Source organism: Tribolium madens, unplaced genomic scaffold (genome assembly GCF_015345945.1).
Source record: "Tribolium madens isolate multiple individuals breed KSU strain unplaced genomic scaffold, Tmad_KSU_1.1 Scaffold_97;HRSCAF=244;Tcas5.2_LG3a, whole genome shotgun sequence".
NCBI lineage: Eukaryota > Metazoa > Arthropoda > Insecta > Coleoptera > Tenebrionidae > Tribolium > Tribolium madens.
Genome location: NW_025401069.1, coordinates 4,566,881 through 4,585,202, shown reverse-complemented (window position 1 = coordinate 4,585,202; position 18,322 = coordinate 4,566,881). Strand labels below are relative to the sequence as shown.

Below are 18,322 nucleotides of genomic sequence, written 5' to 3'. Positions count from 1 at the left end.
CAATTTTTATCTGTTTGGGAGAATGTGTTTAAGGTTCTATTGTAAAAATAAGTATAAGTTTCCTCTCATCAATTTATTCATCACTTCTGAACAAATCAATTCTGTAATTAAAAATTACTACTATAATTATTTTTCTACCCTTTTTCACCTAGGTTCTTCAAAATTTTAGCTTAGGCAACTGTTTTTATATATTTTTTAATATGTCTCACTGTTGGAGCGTAAAAAAATCATTGAATTGGAGATCAGCTGCCTAACTAGGTTTAGGAATCCACGTTTGAGGATTTTTGTTGTACAATTATAAGTATAAGGCAATATTCGTTTAGTTCATGCTTCAACAAGGTGGCAATGATTGTAATTGGTAACTCGTAGCACCTGAATGTTTTTGCTTGATTATTTAAAAAAGTTGCCTAATTATAAATTTTGATTAGTTAATAAATATTATACTAGCTATTAAATAAATATGTGTGGCAGTACATACGTATCCATAAAAAAATAGTTTCAAATAAAATTTAATATCGATAACTACTAAACTCTTATTAAATGTCAAACGTAAACAGAGTGTACGACCTCCAATATAAAAATCACTACACATAGTTGTTTAACTTACACATAGGCAAAATATATACAATTAGCATCTTTTCAGTTCTTTTAATGCGATTGTACATAGCATGAAAGTATCTTAACTAAAAATATAAAATCTAATTTAAGTTAAAGATTTTAACAATATAACCTTTAAAAATATAAACAAAAATATATTCACTAGACAAAAACAGCATGGTGTAAGGTTGGTGGATGTTGCATCAACCAATTCAACTACACACATTTAAACAATATCACTCAAACTGATTTAATATATTAAAATACCCAAAATAAAGCACTTTACTTTTAACAAAAAATAAATTTTATAGGAATGTATATTGTCATGAACTGCAGGCACCGGTTAAAAACTTAAAACCAGTTTAAAAATACAAATCAGGTACAAAATAATGTACAATGAATTTTGCAACAGTTTACGAACCAAATTTATTTCGAACGGGCCTGCGTCTAACAGTTATTGTTATGGGGCACTGCATGAACCGCTATACCCCTCTCGACTCTCGAGGTGTAAGACATAAGATAACATAACCCCCAAAACGATAACCAAGAGAACGATTACCATCTGGAAATACTGAATACGTTTAACAGCCCCGTGTAACTGACTTTGGCACTCCGTTAAGTTATTTATTTTTGTCATAAGCTGACTGGTGTTTGTGTAATCCCCGTCAGAAGAGCCCCCAGGCACGGGAACGGCGTTCCCATTTTTAGAAATGTCGTTCGATTGGGCACACTTCAGCCGGTGTTGATTTAATTTCCTTCCAGACGTATCCTAGAAAAAAATAAAAGTCACATATTTCCACACAATATTGAAACAATGAAAATTTTAATTAACAATTATCAATTTTGCAAAAACTTAATATAGGGCGAGAAAACAAAACTGCGTGTATTTAAAAAACACATTTTTTGCAGAATAATAAACTGATTTTTTTTTGTAGCACTCCATCTGTTTTACATTTGATTAATAATAATCGTATACCTTCCATAACTGGGTTAAATCCTCGTTCATTTCACGGGGTTCAATGACTGTACTCATCACAAGGAATTTATCTCTGGATAGGCCACCTAGCTGGAAACCGGGCAAGAGAGTCACGTGTACCGTAGCGCGTGCCCCAGGTGTCAAGCACCCAACACTGGGTCTAACGCGGAATTTTTCCGGTGAAGTGGTCTTTAACTAAAATTACAAAATAAATACTATTCACCAATCTTCTGTATCTTACCTTGAAGGACAATATGAGAGAGCTATCAATGTTTTGTAATTCCACAGTACTGACCAGCTCTCCACCCTCCTTGACAAAGGTGATGATATTGGATGGTTGCACACTAAGAGTACTTCCATCTGTAACCATATTAAACGTCAGACTGCACGAAATTTTCCCTCAGCTCAAAATATATTTTCAAATTTAGACTAACAAAGAAATTAAACATACCGTGTTCTCTGTCTCCACTCCCTTCTGGTGACTCTGACATCGAAGACCCATCAGCAAAATGAACCTGTCATTACATTTTATTGATTAACATTTTAGCTAGCCTACTTTGCCAATGCTTGCGCAGATATGTATACAGGGAGCGTTCTAAATTTATTAGTGTTGCGAAATCAGTAAATTTGTTGTAAAGTTGATAATGAAACGGGTTTTACCATTGAAAATGACTCCAATTCAACTTTTCGTACAGATACTATTTCTAGGTTCGTAAACAACAGCAAATCGATGTCTAGAAGATAGCAAAATTATGATGACTCCCAGTTTTGCCGGCAAATGCTATCACGTAACGTTACTGAAGGTCAAAAACCAAAATTAGAATCAATATCTTTTGTTTCTGTTTAGAAGATCTAAGGTTAAAGTTTACTTTGTTTTAATTACACTAAAGACTATTAAACCAATAGAATTATTTGCATTATTATTCAATATTATTATCATATTTATTAAGACAAATGCTATTGGCATGCTAATGCTTGTTTATTATTTCTAACTATATAAATCCTGGTATTACATTAGCTCAGTGCAAGCCGAAATGAAAGCTACTAAAACAACCAAATTATAAAAAAACTTAAACAAAAATTAAATAAAGTAAAAATCAGGTTATGTATTCCCTTTGTTAAGAATATTATATGACTGTCTTAGGAATTCGTAAGAAAAATCAATACTCGGACAATATAGATTTCCAGCTAAAATTGAAATAGCGAAAGTTTTTCCGTTTCGATTTCTTACCTTCCTGCTGCTGGCAGTACTGACGTTATTTGGAACTTCCTCTTGGGGTTCTGGCAGGAAGCTGAAGGTGTAATCGTTTTGTCCACCCCAACACGTTAGTGCCTGGTCCAGTGGGACATACTCTTTTATGTCTTTTTTTCCAACAAATTTGATTTTTTGGACCGCTTTTTCGGGTAGCCAAGATTTAATTATTTTGAAGGCGGCTAGAAAAATCAATACTTGCTTTTTAATTCATTCTTTTTACAAACATACAAATATTTTCTACACTATCATTAAATAACGTTGAAAATAAACAAAGGATTCACGTTCATTTTAAATAAAATAAACATGATCATCTTTGCACGTACATTAAATGACGTAGTGCTTTTAAATCAAAATAAATAAAATTGAGTGAAATATACCAAATTTAAAGAATTTATTGATTAGAAATATGTAATAAAATAAAGTGTTTACAATTTTTAATACGACATAAATAAATAGTTTTCTTTCCTCCATATTTGAAAAAATTAAAAAAAAAAAGTAAAAGTATTTGACAAATATTGTATCCATTAAACATTCTAACAATACTGTTGTTAAGTACAATTTTATTACTGAAATTCAGGTAATATTTAATTATTGCAATCTAGGTACAGTGTTATATTTGCTTGTAAATTTCAACGTAACAACATATTTTAATTCCCATTATTTGTAGATAATTAATTACACCTGTAGTTTCATTTCTTTTTCTCTTATCATATTCTGAGAAGATAATCCTTTGAATGATCATAGCAAAATCACTGATAAAAAATCCATGTTCAATGATCTAAGGTGCGATTATTTTGATTGGAATTTTGAAAAATGTTATTATTGCAAAATGTTCTAAAGCTATTCAAGATAAAGCAGTAACATTGAATTCATAGAATATTATTATAACTTAGTATCTAACAATACTTCCAAGTTTTTCTTTTATCGCAATTAAAAGTGATGCTTTTAGGTAGGTGTTTCAGTAGCGCTACACTCTAAAATTAAACCCACTTGACCTTTATGCTTTCTTATCTTTTTTTATGTGAGACATTTGCCCACTATAGGTGTTTGAAAAATAAAATTTTGTATTTATCTAAAAATTATGCTGAAAAACCTTCAAATGATTGTACGGAACAGTTACATAAACATTGTAACGTTTCCAATTACCAATAATTTGTTATCTAATCTGCGGTTTTTCTAATTATAGAGTAACAAATCACTCACCGTTTAAAATCCATGGCATCTCAAAAATCAGAATGTAATTTAAAAAATAAGGGTAATATTGTTTGAATAGGCCTATTAGATATTTAGTAAATTCTAAATCCATATTAGCTAAGCCACAGCCTTCCATATCAAAGAAGAGAGTGATAGGTTTGCCTTTGTCTTGCCTTAAATTTAAATAAATTAAATAAATAAAAGATCAGATTATGAAACTACCTTTCTAATCTTTCAAACCAATACACGACACATCTTTTCAAATCATCCATGTTGTGAGTCCCTTTCACATATTTCTTACACTTGAATACAAACAAACTACAACCATCTTTATCATGCCCATGTGGAAAAAATCCACCCTGAACTATTATATCCATCTTCACATGGTCATTAATCTCTGCAAATTACCATTATGTAATTACTTAAAATAACAATGACCATACCTACCATTGACGTTAAACTCTTTTCTCCAAGTTAACGTCTCCCACATCATATTTAGAGCTTCTGTTTGATTATTATCATGTTGTAGTAAAAATCGGTTCACCCAGTTATCATCCTTCTTCACCCTTTCCAAGTCCTTGGGATGAACGGCTACAAGCATGTGAATAAACCTTTGAACAATCTTTTATTTTTTTGTATTACCATCATTTCCTTTAGACGCAAGCTGTTGCAGAAAAGCATCTCTAAGTTCTTGAATTTGAACAGAAGACATTTTTTATTTTCAGTTTGACCTGAAAGAAAAATGTTTATTTCTTTGATAAAATCGGCCGTCGCGGACGCACTCACAACAAATAATTTACCACTTCAATAAGTTTACGCTGGGATTTAATAACACGTAAATTAAATAAGGCATTGACAATATAATGCTTTAATCTGAACTCTTACATTACCGATCCTTGAACTTAAACTAAATCACAACTATCAACCAACGAAATAAAAAGTGATGTGTGGTGACTGCTGACAAGTAGTGACACTTGTGTTGATAATCCAACAAATAAACCAATAACAATCAGCAGACATGTGCAGTTCAGCCAATTAAATTGATGTGGTTGACATTTGTAATTCAAATTGTGATTTATCACATTTGTAGAAGCTACAAATCAATTATTATTGTCGTATAAAACGACTTACTAATACTATTGTTTAATTTCATAATCTGACCATAAAGTGATTTTAATTTTCTCCAAAATTTTCAATTCAAATTAATTTACTTATTGATTGCTCCTTGTATAAAACTGCGAAAAGTTACTAGAAAAATCTGTTGGCAAAACTTGAAATTCAACAATTTTCAAGTTTGACATTTATAACAGTTTTGCCGCAAAGCCGAAGTAACCTCAAACTTTTAATGTTTCTGAGCGTTTTATTAGTAAAAGTAGACCATAATCATGTCTGACGGTATGTTTTCTATTATTTATGACCACTACATTACAATGAAACACATTTTTTGCAGCATTAAACAAGTCAGAAGATTTGTGGAGTTCCTACAAGGGGCTGAAAAAAATCATTTGGAAAAGTCTAAGTGACGACCCCGATGATGTTTACGCCGTAGAATTTGAAAATACCTTACGTAAACACAAACAAAACTTTTTTTCACTTCTTCAAAATCAGGTATTTATAAAAACTGGCACACATGTGGTGCTTACACTTTTTCCCTAGCCCAAAAATGTCAAAAGTCGCGAGGAACTCAAGAAAGGCATGGTGGACGGTATTGTCATCAAAGGCCTCGGCCACCAAATCCTCTCTAAGGAGTTATACCAAGAAGCCATTATTTTATCAGATATGTACGACATGAACGAATTTGTCGCATTGGACCTCCTCTGCACCGCCCAAATCCAAATGTCTTTCTACCCCGGCCTTCCTCGCGGACTAGTCGCCGTTTTGCTGTACTACGACGGCCGTAAGTCCTTAGTTCAGAGTTTGCGTTACTTGGTCCAGGCCCGAACTGGTGTCCAGTGGAGCGTCAGCATAAAACCTGACGTTGAAAAATTTGTCACCACTTACACAGATCAGTTAATGGAGGGCGGCTTGTTTAACCGAATTTTTGAATTGTTGCGCACTTTGGACTTGAGCAAAGAAATGGATAAATTGCAAGAAAATCTTGCGTTAGGGGGGCCGAGACACCGGCGACAAGTCATGGATTTGTTCCAAGATATCCGGGTTATTCTCGCTGATATTGTTTTCACATGGGCGGCTCAGTCCGGGCTTCCAAAAGCACCAACTTTGGCTTTAATTAATTACTTGCGACAAGCAGAAATTGAAGAAGAGGCATCAGGGAAGTTGGATAATGTTAACTTGTATTTGATTATGGCCTTGTTATCGGCACTGGATCTTAGTGTGTTGCATTCGAGGGAAGATGGGGAAGAGGCCGTTCAAAGTCTGCCAATATTGTCAGATCCTGATTTTGTGAACACGGTTATTAATGAATTACAACCGGGGAAACCGAAATGGAAGTGTGAGGGGCTTCAAGCTGTTGCTACTTTTGGTCTAGCTGTTTGTCTAGCGTCTCTGAGGCTTATTCCCCAAAATCAGCAATTCCAAGATGTTATTAACAAAGAGGAGACTTTTGTGGACGCTGCTATAGAGAACCACGTGTTTGAATTTATGCACAATATCATTCTTGAAAATGATGTTTTATACAAAGAAGCTTTTGTCTACAAACGAATGCATCACCTGATTACAGATTTTATCGTCTATATGTATCCAAAAGTGAAAGAACTGCGAATCAAAGCTGATGAAATTGCCAGAACTGTTCAGATTTATACGCGGGAGGGTCTAGACGCTCCTGTTAACCTCCCGCGGTACTTTGAGTACCTTCTCTTGACTATCGCCAAAGTTTACTCAAAAGATGTCCTCAACACTGAATACGTTTTAAGTTATTGGAGCCCAGTCGAACTCAATTCTACTCAATACAGTTCTCATCGTTCCTCATCTCGTGCTGTCTCCTTGTTCAAATTTGTCCGTCTTGCGGGTGACATGTTACCCTCCACACTTTTCGTTCCTTATTTAACCATGCTAAGTAGTCTATCGTCTTGTCCTCAAGCAGCTCGCCACTGCTTCAACATGTTGAAGCAAGTAGGACCCCAACTCACTGCCACACTCTCCTGGGATCACTTTTTCACTTCTTTCGCTCAATATTACAATAATTTGCGTCAAGAATTACCCCCTGTGACTGACACAGTTTACCGAAATACGTATCTTAAAGGCGTCTCTCCTCAAGAGCTGGAAGGCCTTCATGCTGTTCTGTTGTTAATCCGGACAATCGCCGACCACGATGACTTTTCCAGGTTGGCACTATGCGAACATCCGGGTTGGGCCCCTTTGACGATTCTGTTGGGTTTGGTGGGGTGTTCAGTGCCAATTCCACTAAAATCCGATCTTTTGCTCACTCTGGCTTCGTTGAGTAAATCGACAGAAAATGCTGCACAAATGTGGGATAATTTGGAAACGTCTCAGATTTTAGTGACGGTCCCTACGACCTCAAGTTACACCCCTCGAGGCATCCAAACGGAATTGGACGAGATTGAGGCCCGACTAGAGGAGTATCCGTTGACCAGAGCCATGTTGAAGCTCTTAGATGTTTTGACCGATTTTGGAATCCCGAGGACTTTAGGGGCCGGTCCCAGACCCCCAGGTTTTGACCCGTACCTGTCTTTTATCGTAAATTCAGTATTTCTCAAATTTCATACGAGGTCGTACCGGAATTCGTCTGAGAAATGGGAAATCGCCAAGCTTTGTCTCAAACTGTTTGAGAAATTTTTGACACAGTACGACCCACAGATTGCCGATTTTCCCAAAAAGAATCTCCCGACGGAATTTAATCCGCCCCCGGGGTACCACTTGATGATTCAGTTAAATAACAAATCCGAATTGCTGAGTGTCATTTTGGATATCATCGATGAAGGAAATCGATTGTTTGATACTTATGTTACTTTTCCCAATCAACAGTTGTTGGAAGAATGTACTTTGCTTTGCTTGAACATAATTCATTCGGTTTTGGCCTTGCATGGGAAATTTGTAAATGTTTTAACGGCTTCGTCGGCCCCTATCCTCTTGACGAATTTAACTAAACTTCTATTGACTATCAATAGGAGGACTGGAAAGCCGGACCATTGTGTCAATATAGCGAAATATGTGAGTTATCAGCCCTATTTGCTGAAACATAGCTACGTTGTTGTCAAAATATTAAACCACGTGACCAACACACCACTTTTACATAATCAATTTATTAATATCTTTCTGTCTTCGGATGCGAAAGATGAGATAAAACACGGGTTTGTGCTCAGTTTGGACAGTGATGTTGCCGAGGAAGACACACAATTGACTATTAAAACAAAATTGGAAATTCTGAAGCTGATAAAGCATTGCCTCCCGTATACCGCCCCCAATTTGAGTCACTTTCTTTTAGGATTCGATATTAAAAAAGATATTTCAAAGACTGAATTCCAGTATTCGGGAGTTTTAGATTTTCCGAGATCTTGTCTCCATTCTATAATTTCGTTAATGGAAACAGAAGTTGTGAAAGAAGGCTCTATTACATCATCATTGTTAGAATCAGCATACGAAGTCATATTCTTGTTATCTAGTAATAGCAAAACCTACGGTCCTGTTTTAAGATTCTTACGACTTAATAAGAAGTTTTTCACTTATCATTTGAATCTGTGCCACAGTAGAATAAACGAGGGTTTGCACGTTTTAAACCAGATTTCGTGGTTGATGAAAACCCTCGCAGTTGAATTAAAAGTCTGTGGTCAAAGCAAACAAGTCAGTTATATGAAACAGTTGTCTCACTTTTTGGTCAGTTTGCCACAGATTGAAAACAACACAAATCAGGATCCCTTCAGTGCAACCTACAAAGAAGAAGTCAGAGAGGGTAATTATATGTTTTTGGAACGCATAAGTAACAATTTTTTGGTCAATTTAATCCCGTATTTTGAATTCAAACCTGACACTGTCCTAGCCCCCGAGTGGCAATTTTTCGATGCCAAAGTCCTCAACGTGTTATTAGATCATTGCGTACAAGACGGGAGACAAAAATTAATCGACTTAAAGAAGCTTCATCAGAGACTATACGACGAGGTGAAACTCCTGCAAGGCACAGCTGTGATGGGCCAAATCCAGGCAGTGACTCAAGAAATCCCCAAAGTGCTAAAATACGCCCTCGAGTTAAACAAAAACAAGGAAAAGTACGCGTCAATTGTCCAATTTGTGGACGCTTGGAGGCAAGTTGTGGAAGTCCTCATGGTGTTTATCCCTCACGAGATTTTATCAGTGAAAGAGTCCCAATTGGTTGGGGTTTGTTTCGTTTTGAATCTCTTGAAGCGCGTCACCAAAATCGAGCTATTGCCCGAAGTTGGCCAACTGTTGTCAGGTGCTGTTTTACTAATCATCGAAAATCTTCGAAAATGTCACGTCTACGAGCGCAAGCAACAAAACTTCTCGTCTGAGACGGATATCCCGGCAAGCATGTTGCAAATGCTCCTAGGTTCGCTCAAGGAGGTATTGGAAAATCTGATCGAGTGGATCATGGTCTCCAACGTCACGGATGAAAAACTCAAAATCAACCTATACGCCGCTTTAGTCACATTGTTGGAATTGGCGAGTTTGGAGAAACCACCAGAGAGTGTTCCCCTTTCGAATAGTATGTATGTGAGTCGGCTGGACAACTCAAGGGTCAGTATCGAAAACCACTTGCAAAATTTTAAAATGTCGACCGATAGTTTGGCGAAATTTGGGGAGAGGTTAGTGGAAGTGATGTGTCAGGATTGCATTGGGGGGTACGACGTGTCGCGGATGTTGGCATTGTCAAGTTTCAGTGTTTTGATCACACTGTCAGGGAATATCAACTGGATTGCGTATATGTCGGGGCGAGGGTATTTAAAAGTGATCATCCAGTCGATTTTGGATAGTAATAACGACCTGGAACGGCTCCTCGAACCTGGACAAACTTCCATCAAACCGTTGTATGTCTACATGTCGAAAATCTTGTTTTTGGGACGCTTGGCGGGAACAAGAGTCGGGGCTGAATTGCTCCTCGAACAGAAGATTTTCTCCTGTTTTGGCAACATGAATGTGTTTAGTTACCACCCGGAGATAGCGAAAACGTGGCGTCCCACTGACATTCTTGAAAGTTTCATACCACCACCTGAGGAACTGTATCTTCAGATGTGGTTGCCAACTTTGGAAGTTTGCAATGCGATTTTAACGACTCTCGGAACTGATAACCAGTCGGCTGTGGTGCAGATAATGTATTTCATTTTGAATCATCTCGATGTGGTTGAAACGATTTTACGCTCGGGGAGTCCCACCCTGTCTCGTCAATTTTTGAAAGAGTTATCTTTGCTGACTTCGGTGATTGCCCGAACTGCCAACAACAATCTAGTGAATATTCTCGAAAATCCCGATATTGTGCACGACCAAAGGGCCCATCTGTTCAGGATACAGAAACTAACACTTGCTCTTTTGCCTAAATTTATCCTCACCGACGAAGTGGTGAAAGAACTGGTCAATCGGCAAGTCGAGCGTTCGCACACTTTCCAAACATCGGAGCGGCTCCTCTTTGCCATGCAGGTGATGGCCAACTTGTTGTCCTACTCGCGGAACGTTGTGGCAAATCATGACGTGGAGCATGGGGGAATCGGGGTTATTTTTCAGCCGACTTTGAAAGACCCCGGTTTGAATTCGGTTGATTTGAAGAACGGGTTGAATTTTAATGATCAGACGCCGTCTTTGGGGGTGGTTGTACAACAGTTGATTAATATTGTGAACCACCATCATCAAGAGAAATTCACTTATGAGTTACTGGAGAGGAAGATTAAGGAAATTCCGGTGATGGATAGCACCGATGTTGATGAGTTTATCGACGGGTCGTTGAATCTTCAAGATGTTAATACGAAAAGGGAGCATGTATATGATTTAATTTCAAACAGACTGGAGAAAAAAAGGAAAGAGATGCAGTACTGCTATTATATTATTGAAAATGCGATTTATTTGATTTGGGTACATTTGGATTATTACATGTTGAAGGCGATTCCTAAAGTCAAGAATTTCAGTTCAATGTCGGTAAAGTCACCAGGTAAAATACGTTCTTTTGTCAGAATTGAGTGTAATTTTTATGATTTAGGGACTCTTGCGTCTGCCACGGAAGCCACTTGGAAAGTATCCACAGACGATATCAGCAATCTCAAGCACGGTTTAGTATCAATTTTTAATGATAGCTTCACTAAACAGTTATTGGAAACCCTACAGGTAAGTTTAAAACAAAAATTGTTTTTCTCTAAAAAATAAATGTTGTAGGACCAATCCGACTTAGATAAAGGGTTCGTTGAAACAATGTTGAGAAAAATCATCCGTTTGATACAATTTGTGCCAGTTAAGTAGTTTGTATTTTTGCTCTAGTTTGTTGTAAAAATCAATTTTCTGTAATAAACTATTTTTACAAGCTTTTATGAGGAAAGTGTTTGAAAAACATCTCTACATCAAACATCTGTAAATCAAGTAGAGTAGTTTTATTACAGTATAGACAAAAATATTTAAATACATTAAAAAATACATCAAAACAAATTCAATTTAACACGTGACTGTAATTCTCCATAACAATCATTTCGTTGGAATGAAATGATTGTTACCAAAACTACAAACTTCTTTAACAGTATTCTGAACGAGGATCAGTCATTTCTTTGTGCCTGAAGTTGAAGGCTGGTTCTCGCCGTCCTTGGGAATATTTGGTTTTACCTCCACTGGAGATTCTTCGTCAACCAAAGCTTGCAACCCTCGCATATCCGGTTGCACTAAAGCCAAACTACCGTCCGACGATGTCAACGAGCACGACAAAGGCGACGAACGTTGACTGAGTGCCACAGTCCCACTTACTTTATCGCTCGGCACTTGAACCTCCTGACAACTGCTAGTATCAGGCGACCGAATTGGTTTTCGCGTCGACATTTCCAACTGTTTGTACATTTCAAGAATTTTCTCTTCAAAGGACCGACTTATTGTCAACTGAGTTTGGTACTTGCTTTCCAAAACTTTCAATTTTTCCTCCGTCTCTTCGTTAATACTATTTAAAGTGCGTTTTTGCAGGGAGATAGTTTCCTCGTTTTGACGGATAGTTTGTTCCAAGTCGGAGATTTTGCTCGTGCAAGCCTCGAGTTTGGTCATTTTCTCGCGGTAGCGTTGGTGCAAAGCTAAAAGAGATACGATAGGTTAATTCTCTACAAAACATCATACCTTTTATTTCGCCATTGTATGATTCCTTCAATAATTCCAGTTCATGATCAGATCTTCGAAGCGAAGTCAGGTCATCCAGTCTTTCTTTGTACTTCAACTGAAGTTCCCCTATTAAAACAAGTTGTTTATTTACATTTTCAAGTTCGGCGCGACCTTTCTCGCCCGCTAAAGCTTGTTCTTTGGCAAACTAGAAACTTATATTAAATGAAACGAAACGAAATGGAGCAAAACGCAAACCTTGACTTCTGCAAGAGCATCAATGAGCATTGCCTCAGCTTTTTGTTTGTCAGTAGTCAACGACATGCATTTGGTTTTTAAACATTCTATTGCTTCCAGCCGTTCCGCCTCTACTTCTTGCAGTGCTTTATTTTGTACTTCTAGGGTTTTGCACTAAAGATTTAAATGAGATTTTAGAATACAACAAAAAAACTATTTGTACCTTATCCTCTAAACTTGTAATAGTATTTGTAAACATTTTATTTTCCAAGTCGCGTTCTCTCTGCATCTGTTCCAGCTGATACCTTAAAGTATCAATATCAGCCTGTTGTAATTGCACCTGATCTCTCTAAATAAAAGCAGATTTAAATGAAATCAAACAACAAATATTTTGCTTTACCAAAGCTGAGTTATGTTCTTCCAATACTTGAGTATTCTTAGCATCGGCCAAAAACCTCCGATTTTTAAAAGCATGAATTTCTCTCCTATGCCTTTCAAATAGTAATTGTTGATGAACAAGCTTCAATTGATTTTTAAGCCCTTTAATATTATCCTTTTCATTATCTTGAATAGCCGTCTCTACGTACCTACAAATCGCTCTTGGACCCACCCAACGCTCCTCTTATCAATACTCACTTATCTAATACTTCATAGATGGAAGGCTGAATATACCTCTCTTGCAACCCACCAATCGTCGACACCGTTCCCGGACTAGACTTCACCTCAGTCCCTAACGTCGGAAAAATTCCCAAGAACAAATGTTCATATGGCATGGGCCAAAAATTATCAGTCTGAGTTTCAATAGTGGAAAGTTTATTGCCGCTGCCATCAGACATAGCATCTACGCCGTTTGACATGGCACTTTCGGCTCTTTCCATGTTTGGTTCTTCATCGGTTTCATCCAGAGTCCGACTCACGTTATCTTTAATCGACGAAACTGGACTTTTCTTCATTTCAGGACAGGAATTCGCACGGCGGACTTTCGTACTATCCATTTCGGGACTACTTCCACTCAGAACTTCTGACTCGGCCGTGCATTGGCTGTGGTGCCGCAAACGCTGGACTCGCTTTGCAAAATCCTTCATGGACTTGGAGTTGGGCATGTGGAGTCCTCCAGCAGCACATGGGGAGCTGCGGTCGTCCTCCAAGTTCTCACTCGCAGCTAAAAACGCAAAATTATTATTAGCCCAGTCAAATTAGACAAAAATAGGGCGATCGGTGGAAAAAAATCCTAGAGAGTTGGAATTTTTTTTAAACGCTTTTTTTACACTTGGGTAGACATATATCAAAAGTCCCCGAGGGTGGGGGCCGAGCTCGAGGAGGAGGAGGGGGCTAAAGGTGTCTTTTTTTAGTTTTTTTGCTTATATCTCGGAAACTATCACTCCTATCGGTTTTTGTCTGCTTATCAAAATTAAAGCCTACAAAACTTTGCATTTTTGTTGTAGGACTAACCGTAAGCGAGTTATAGGGCTGAGAAAAAATATTATTTAAAAAAATGTGCTTTATCCGCATTTAAAACAGAATTAATCTTGGGATTTGAAAACAATGACAGTAAATTGAATTTATTGGGCGCAACACTTCATTAGAGAGTCTATAAAGTCTTCCTAGGCGTCCTCATATGCTGCATCTTCGTCTTCAACTTAAACATTGAAAACCGAATTACAGTCTCGTTCAATACAATATTAATAGATAGATGATTTAATATCGATGATTTTAATAAAACTTACAGTAAATTGCTTGTATTGGGTCCAACAGTTTATTAGAGGGTGTCAGCTAGCATTTGCCTGCGACTTCGTCCGCATGTGATTCTAATATAAAATGGAAAAAGGCTTAGGTACTCTGTAAAGCTGGGTAACTACCTATGTTTTGTATGGGATTCAGCTATAGTAGTCTCGTTCTTCGCATGGGCTATAATGTTAAATGTTGATTTTTATAAAATGTCGTCTTAGTGCACTTCTGCACTCTCAAAATTCTAAATTTCATGTTTCTAATTTTGTTTTTAAGCGTTTACACTCTACTTTATTTCGTTAAAATTTAAAAAGTGCACTTCTACACTCTCTAAGGATCATATTTTCCAAATTTTATGTTTCAATATTTCTTTAAATGTGTACACCGTTTCATTCCTTTAAAAACTAATTTTCGAAAAATCTGATTTTAGTGCCTCTTTACACCTCTAAAGAAGTTGATGTTTATGTCTTTGTTTCAACATTTACACCCCATTTAACCTCCTTAGAAATTGATACTCTCTTTCTTTCAAAATTTTTATTTATATCTCCGTTTAAATGTTTACACCCGAGTCACCTTTCAGGCAGACCAGCTTAGTTGGGGAACGCTCTACACATATAAATACTTACCATAAACTAATGAAATGTGTTTCAAAGGATTTTTAATGCAATTTTATGTAGACTCCAAACTTTTGAAGCCTACGGTTAGTTCTACGACAAAAATGAATAAGATCAATTTTGTAGGAAATTTTGATGCAGAAATAGACTTCTACAGAAAATTCTGCATAAATTACATAAACGATGAGTTTGTATTCATAGACCCTCGTGACTCCCCCCTCCTTTAATGAAGTATTGGACCCAGTATATTCAATTTACTCAGTTTTTTTCAAATTACAAGTCTAGGATTTTTTTCCACCGATTTGTTTAATTTGACTGGGCTATATAGTAAAAACAATTTAAGTTCTAAATACGTACAATCTTCGCTTTCGTGCAACACACTGTCGCTTTGTTTAAGTGTAGGTTGATGACTAGTTTCGGTTTTTTTCTCAGTCGGGAACTCTTCGGGGTCTGAAGAGCCGCTACTTTTTGTTGGACTCTTGTCTTTGATTTTCTGAGGACTTGTTGGAGACAAAGACTTGAGTTTAATACTACCAACCTACACAAAAGCTAATAATTTGAGTTATAACAATTTGGGATGAACTCACAGGAGACTTTTCAAATGTCAAGGTTGATAATTGCAAATCGCCTTTCGTGTCTAAACTTGAATGTCTGACATCAATCGAAAAATTAAACGGTGATTTTTCTTTTCGTAGGGGCGATTGGGGTGATGGAGAAGCCAAAGGTTTGACTTGATTCCTGATTTGTGTGTCCTAAAATTGCACGACTGAATAATATTTTGGTTGCTAGAATTAGAATACCAACTTCTTGTAGTATGGGGGTAGTTTCTGGGGTGGCTTCTATTGCAGCCTCTGGAGGCGACGACCCTGCTTGTGGGACAACATTTTCATCATGTGTAAATTCCTGTCATACAAACGACCCTTATTCAAAGAATTTTAACCGATTATAAATTAAATTAAAAATTAAATCAAAAGAAAAAGTAAAAACTATTCAAAATTGACAAAAAAATTAAATGTGTTTGTTATAAAAACTTTACCGGTTGTGGCACATAAGTGGGAATAACTCCTCCGATAGGGGGCGTGTTGGGATTAAAAACCATGCTGGGTGTGAAATATTCGCCTTTATCATTCGACATCGATGCTGCCAAGTTTTTTAACGATTGAAAATAAACCGCATCTGAAAAATATAATTAAATTAAATCACGACACTAAAATGTGAGAAAAAAATACCGATAGATGAGTTGGCAGTGCCAGACCGAGACCGAAACCCTGACGCAAGTTGACAAGAATCATGAGCACAAAAAGTATCAGAGACATCAAGCGAAAATCGTTCGCATTCTACTATAACATCGTGGACGGCCATTTTTCTCCACCTTGAAGAAAATTATTCAATCTAATACAATACAATGATACGAAAAACACCTCTCGCTTGTTGTTTCATTATCTTTGGATGTAGTTACAAGAGAAGGATTCATTTTAACAGTTTCTAGCATCGGCTGGAAAGTTTCAATCAGGGAAATGTGTTTTCCTATGTTTAATTTTACCTTAATTGTGTGAATAAATACTGCTCTGTTTTTGTCTTTGTACTGTGTTCTTAGATATGCGAGAAAATTGCAAGGAAACATGCCGTAAAGTCTCAGAAACAAAGCATATAAAGCGACTTGCATGTGAATCATCTGTTCTTCAACTAATCTTCCAGGGTTGCAGTTCCACGAAGCCAAACGACTATAATGAAAGTGTCACATTTCTCTCAATAAAAATTTTTGCTTACTCTAATATCATTTTGCTAAGACCTACTAAAAATTTTATTACTTTTAAGTTAAATGCGGTATTGTTAAGAGTAAACGAGAGGGTAAACAAATCATAAATTAGTGGAACCCACCCGGACCCAGAAACCAAGGAAACAGGTCAGTTTTTAACAGGGCCGGATTATTTACTTTCTTTTTGTCTAAAATACTTGAAATATTTTAATAGTTTTTGTCAAGTATTTTAAGAAATTTAAAAAAGCCAGGTGGTTATTAACAAGTTATTATTAAATAAAGCAGATTTTTTTTTAATAATAGCTTGGTAAAACTCTACCACTACTTTGGTTTTAAATATGGCCCTGTTTTATTCTGGTGGGTGCAGCAACACTTGCAAAAGAACGTGCCATTTATGGAGGGTTACAAATTCAAGCCATTGTTTGGTTAATCTCTTATAATGTGCCATAAAATTTTTAGTAGGTCTTAGGAAAATGATTTTTCTATACCTGAAAATTTCAAAAACGTGATTTAGGAGCTCGCCCATTGAATAAGGAATCATGGGGATTAAGACAATTAAAACGAGTAATGCACTTATCAGTGGCAAAATTTCCACTTCTTCCTGCAATTACCTCTAATTAGTTTGGCAGTACCAAAACTAGAAAACTCACCTTTAACAATCTCAGCAAGTCTTTTAAAAGATGATGTTCTGATAGTCTGTATAGCCATGTGGGCTGATTGCGAACAATGTGGCCTAAGAGAGTAAGAGCTTGGACTTTGACATCAGTTTTTGAACTTTTTGCAATAGAATCACTAAGCCTATCAAATAAATATTGGTGGTGTGGTTCCTTAATATTGACCAACACGAGAATAGTGTTGGCCGAATTTGTACTTAAATAATAGTCATACAAGCCATTGACAAGCCAGGAGTCTTTTACTGCAACGATTTGATTAGACTAAAATAAAAACAATTGTTAACAAAATTACCACTAAGAAACTGGTCGAGAATTTTCTGTTTAACAGCTTCTACTTCTTCCTTATTATTAGATTCTAATTGTTGAAAAATATCTGACATTTTGTTAGTTTGATCAAAGTGTTAGGTTAACTAAGTGTTGGAAGTAGATGTTAGGCAGTAACAATGTAAAAGTTGAACTTTTTACTGTTGCTAAAGTGCATCTTCAAAAAATATTCAGTACCTGAAAAAGAATTTCACTTGTGAAAAACATTACTGTTGAAACATTTAATGGTAAAATGATAGATTACTTGCGATTTACAGCTAAACTTACCTATGTTTAGCTGTGGAGTGATGGTTAGTTGTGTGGAGCAAATAGATTTCGTCATGTAATTTTGTTTAATTTGGAAAATAGCTAAATACACTAATAAATTTAATTACAAATTTACAGAAATTCACACTGTTCGGACCTATTCTAGTGTCATCAAATGGATTCATTTTTATCACAGAGCATGCGCAGAATAATGTGTTTACAATCTGTGTGGAAAAATAAGTAATTTGTAATTTTTTTCTAAAAAAAAATTTAATCTCCACAACGTGAAGAAATTTGGACACGTTTTTAAGTTGTGACAAGTGAAGTGACAGGACTAACATGACACATGGAGGTGAGGTTAAGTCAATAAAAAATCATTGAGTTAAAAAATAATGGATTCTGCTCGTAAACTACCACCGACCTTTATCCTGAAAGAGATTCTAAACAAATATTCTAGGCGATGTAAGGCGATTTCTGGGAACGAAAGAAATGCTCCTTTTGTTCGAAAAAATG

The 18,322-nt window shown here is 36.4% G+C and overlaps 3 protein-coding genes across 5 annotated transcripts; 1 reads left to right on the top strand and 2 right to left on the bottom strand.

Moving 5' to 3' along the window:
- Nucleotides 1–54: 54 nt before the first annotated feature.
- LOC123015030 (motile sperm domain-containing protein 2-like) lies at nt 55–5,017 on the bottom strand. 2 transcript variants are annotated; one of them, XM_044414445.1, is made up of 10 exons: nt 4,805–5,017; nt 4,665–4,753; nt 4,470–4,613; nt 4,245–4,419; nt 4,032–4,195; nt 2,805–3,007; nt 2,025–2,088; nt 1,815–1,933; nt 1,574–1,768; nt 55–1,366 (listed from the first exon to the last, which is right to left on the bottom strand). In XM_044414445.1, exons 2-10 carry the CDS (start codon nt 4,732–4,734, stop codon nt 1,058–1,060), a joined length of 1,443 nt encoding a protein of 480 aa, XP_044270380.1. In that variant the 5' UTR covers nt 4,735–4,753; nt 4,805–5,017; the 3' UTR covers nt 55–1,057. The 2 variants fall into 2 exon arrangements, with proteins under 2 accessions (XP_044270380.1, XP_044270379.1); XM_044414444.1 differs by having other exon boundaries at nt 4,809–5,017.
- Nucleotides 5,018–5,307: 290 nt separating this feature from the next.
- LOC123014049 (nuclear pore complex protein Nup205) lies at nt 5,308–11,470 on the top strand. Of its 2 annotated transcripts, XM_044412904.1 has the most exons (5): nt 5,308–5,417; nt 5,473–5,630; nt 5,679–11,094; nt 11,143–11,267; nt 11,316–11,470. In XM_044412904.1, exons 1-5 carry the CDS (start codon nt 5,408–5,410, stop codon nt 11,397–11,399), a joined length of 5,793 nt encoding a protein of 1,930 aa, XP_044268839.1. In that variant the 5' UTR covers nt 5,308–5,407; the 3' UTR covers nt 11,400–11,470. The 2 variants fall into 2 exon arrangements, with proteins under 2 accessions (XP_044268839.1, XP_044268838.1); XM_044412903.1 differs by having other exon boundaries at nt 5,679–11,267.
- A 42-nt stretch (nt 11,471–11,512) lies between these two features.
- LOC123014050 (hamartin) lies at nt 11,513–18,121 on the bottom strand. The gene is made up of 17 exons (XM_044412905.1): nt 17,831–18,121; nt 17,532–17,740; nt 17,216–17,481; nt 17,054–17,166; nt 16,350–16,530; nt 16,228–16,301; nt 16,036–16,178; nt 15,843–15,982; nt 15,611–15,709; nt 15,394–15,558; nt 15,164–15,344; nt 13,101–13,626; nt 12,865–13,051; nt 12,688–12,813; nt 12,486–12,638; nt 12,249–12,435; nt 11,513–12,205 (listed from the first exon to the last, which is right to left on the bottom strand). Exons 2-17 carry the CDS (start codon nt 17,617–17,619, stop codon nt 11,691–11,693), a joined length of 3,144 nt encoding a protein of 1,047 aa, XP_044268840.1. The 5' UTR covers nt 17,620–17,740; nt 17,831–18,121; the 3' UTR covers nt 11,513–11,690.
- Nucleotides 18,122–18,322: the final 201 nt, after the last annotated feature.

What these genes read in the sequence shown, in the direction of transcription:
- LOC123014049 (XM_044412903.1), top strand. An exon ending in TTTCACTTCTTCAAAATCAG is followed by an intron (nt 5,631 to 5,678) that starts GTATTTATAAAA and finishes CTTTTTCCCTAG; the next exon opens with CCCAAAAATGTCAAAAGTCG. An exon ending in AGTTATTGGAAACCCTACAG is followed by an intron (nt 11,268 to 11,315) that starts GTAAGTTTAAAA and finishes TAAATGTTGTAG; the next exon opens with GACCAATCCGACTTAGATAA.
- LOC123015030 (XM_044414445.1), bottom strand. Translation starts at nt 4,734, where the DNA reads ATGTCTTCTGTTCAAATTCAAGAACTTAGAGATGCTTTTCTGCAACAG. An exon ending in TGGTTTGAAAGATTAGAAAG is followed by an intron (nt 4,196 to 4,244) that starts GTAGTTTCATAA and finishes TTTAAATTTAAG; the next exon opens with GCAAGACAAAGGCAAACCTA. An exon ending in GAGTGGAGACAGAGAACACG is followed by an intron (nt 1,934 to 2,024) that starts GTATGTTTAATT and finishes ATATGGTTACAG; the next exon opens with ATGGAAGTACTCTTAGTGTG.
- LOC123014050 (XM_044412905.1), bottom strand. Translation starts at nt 17,619, where the DNA reads ATGTCAGATATTTTTCAACAATTAGAATCTAATAATAAGGAAGAAGTA. An exon ending in CTACCCCCATACTACAAGAA is followed by an intron (nt 15,559 to 15,610) that starts GTTGGTATTCTA and finishes GTGCAATTTTAG; the next exon opens with GACACACAAATCAGGAATCA. An exon ending in TGACATTTGAAAAGTCTCCT is followed by an intron (nt 15,345 to 15,393) that starts GTGAGTTCATCC and finishes GCTTTTGTGTAG; the next exon opens with GTTGGTAGTATTAAACTCAA.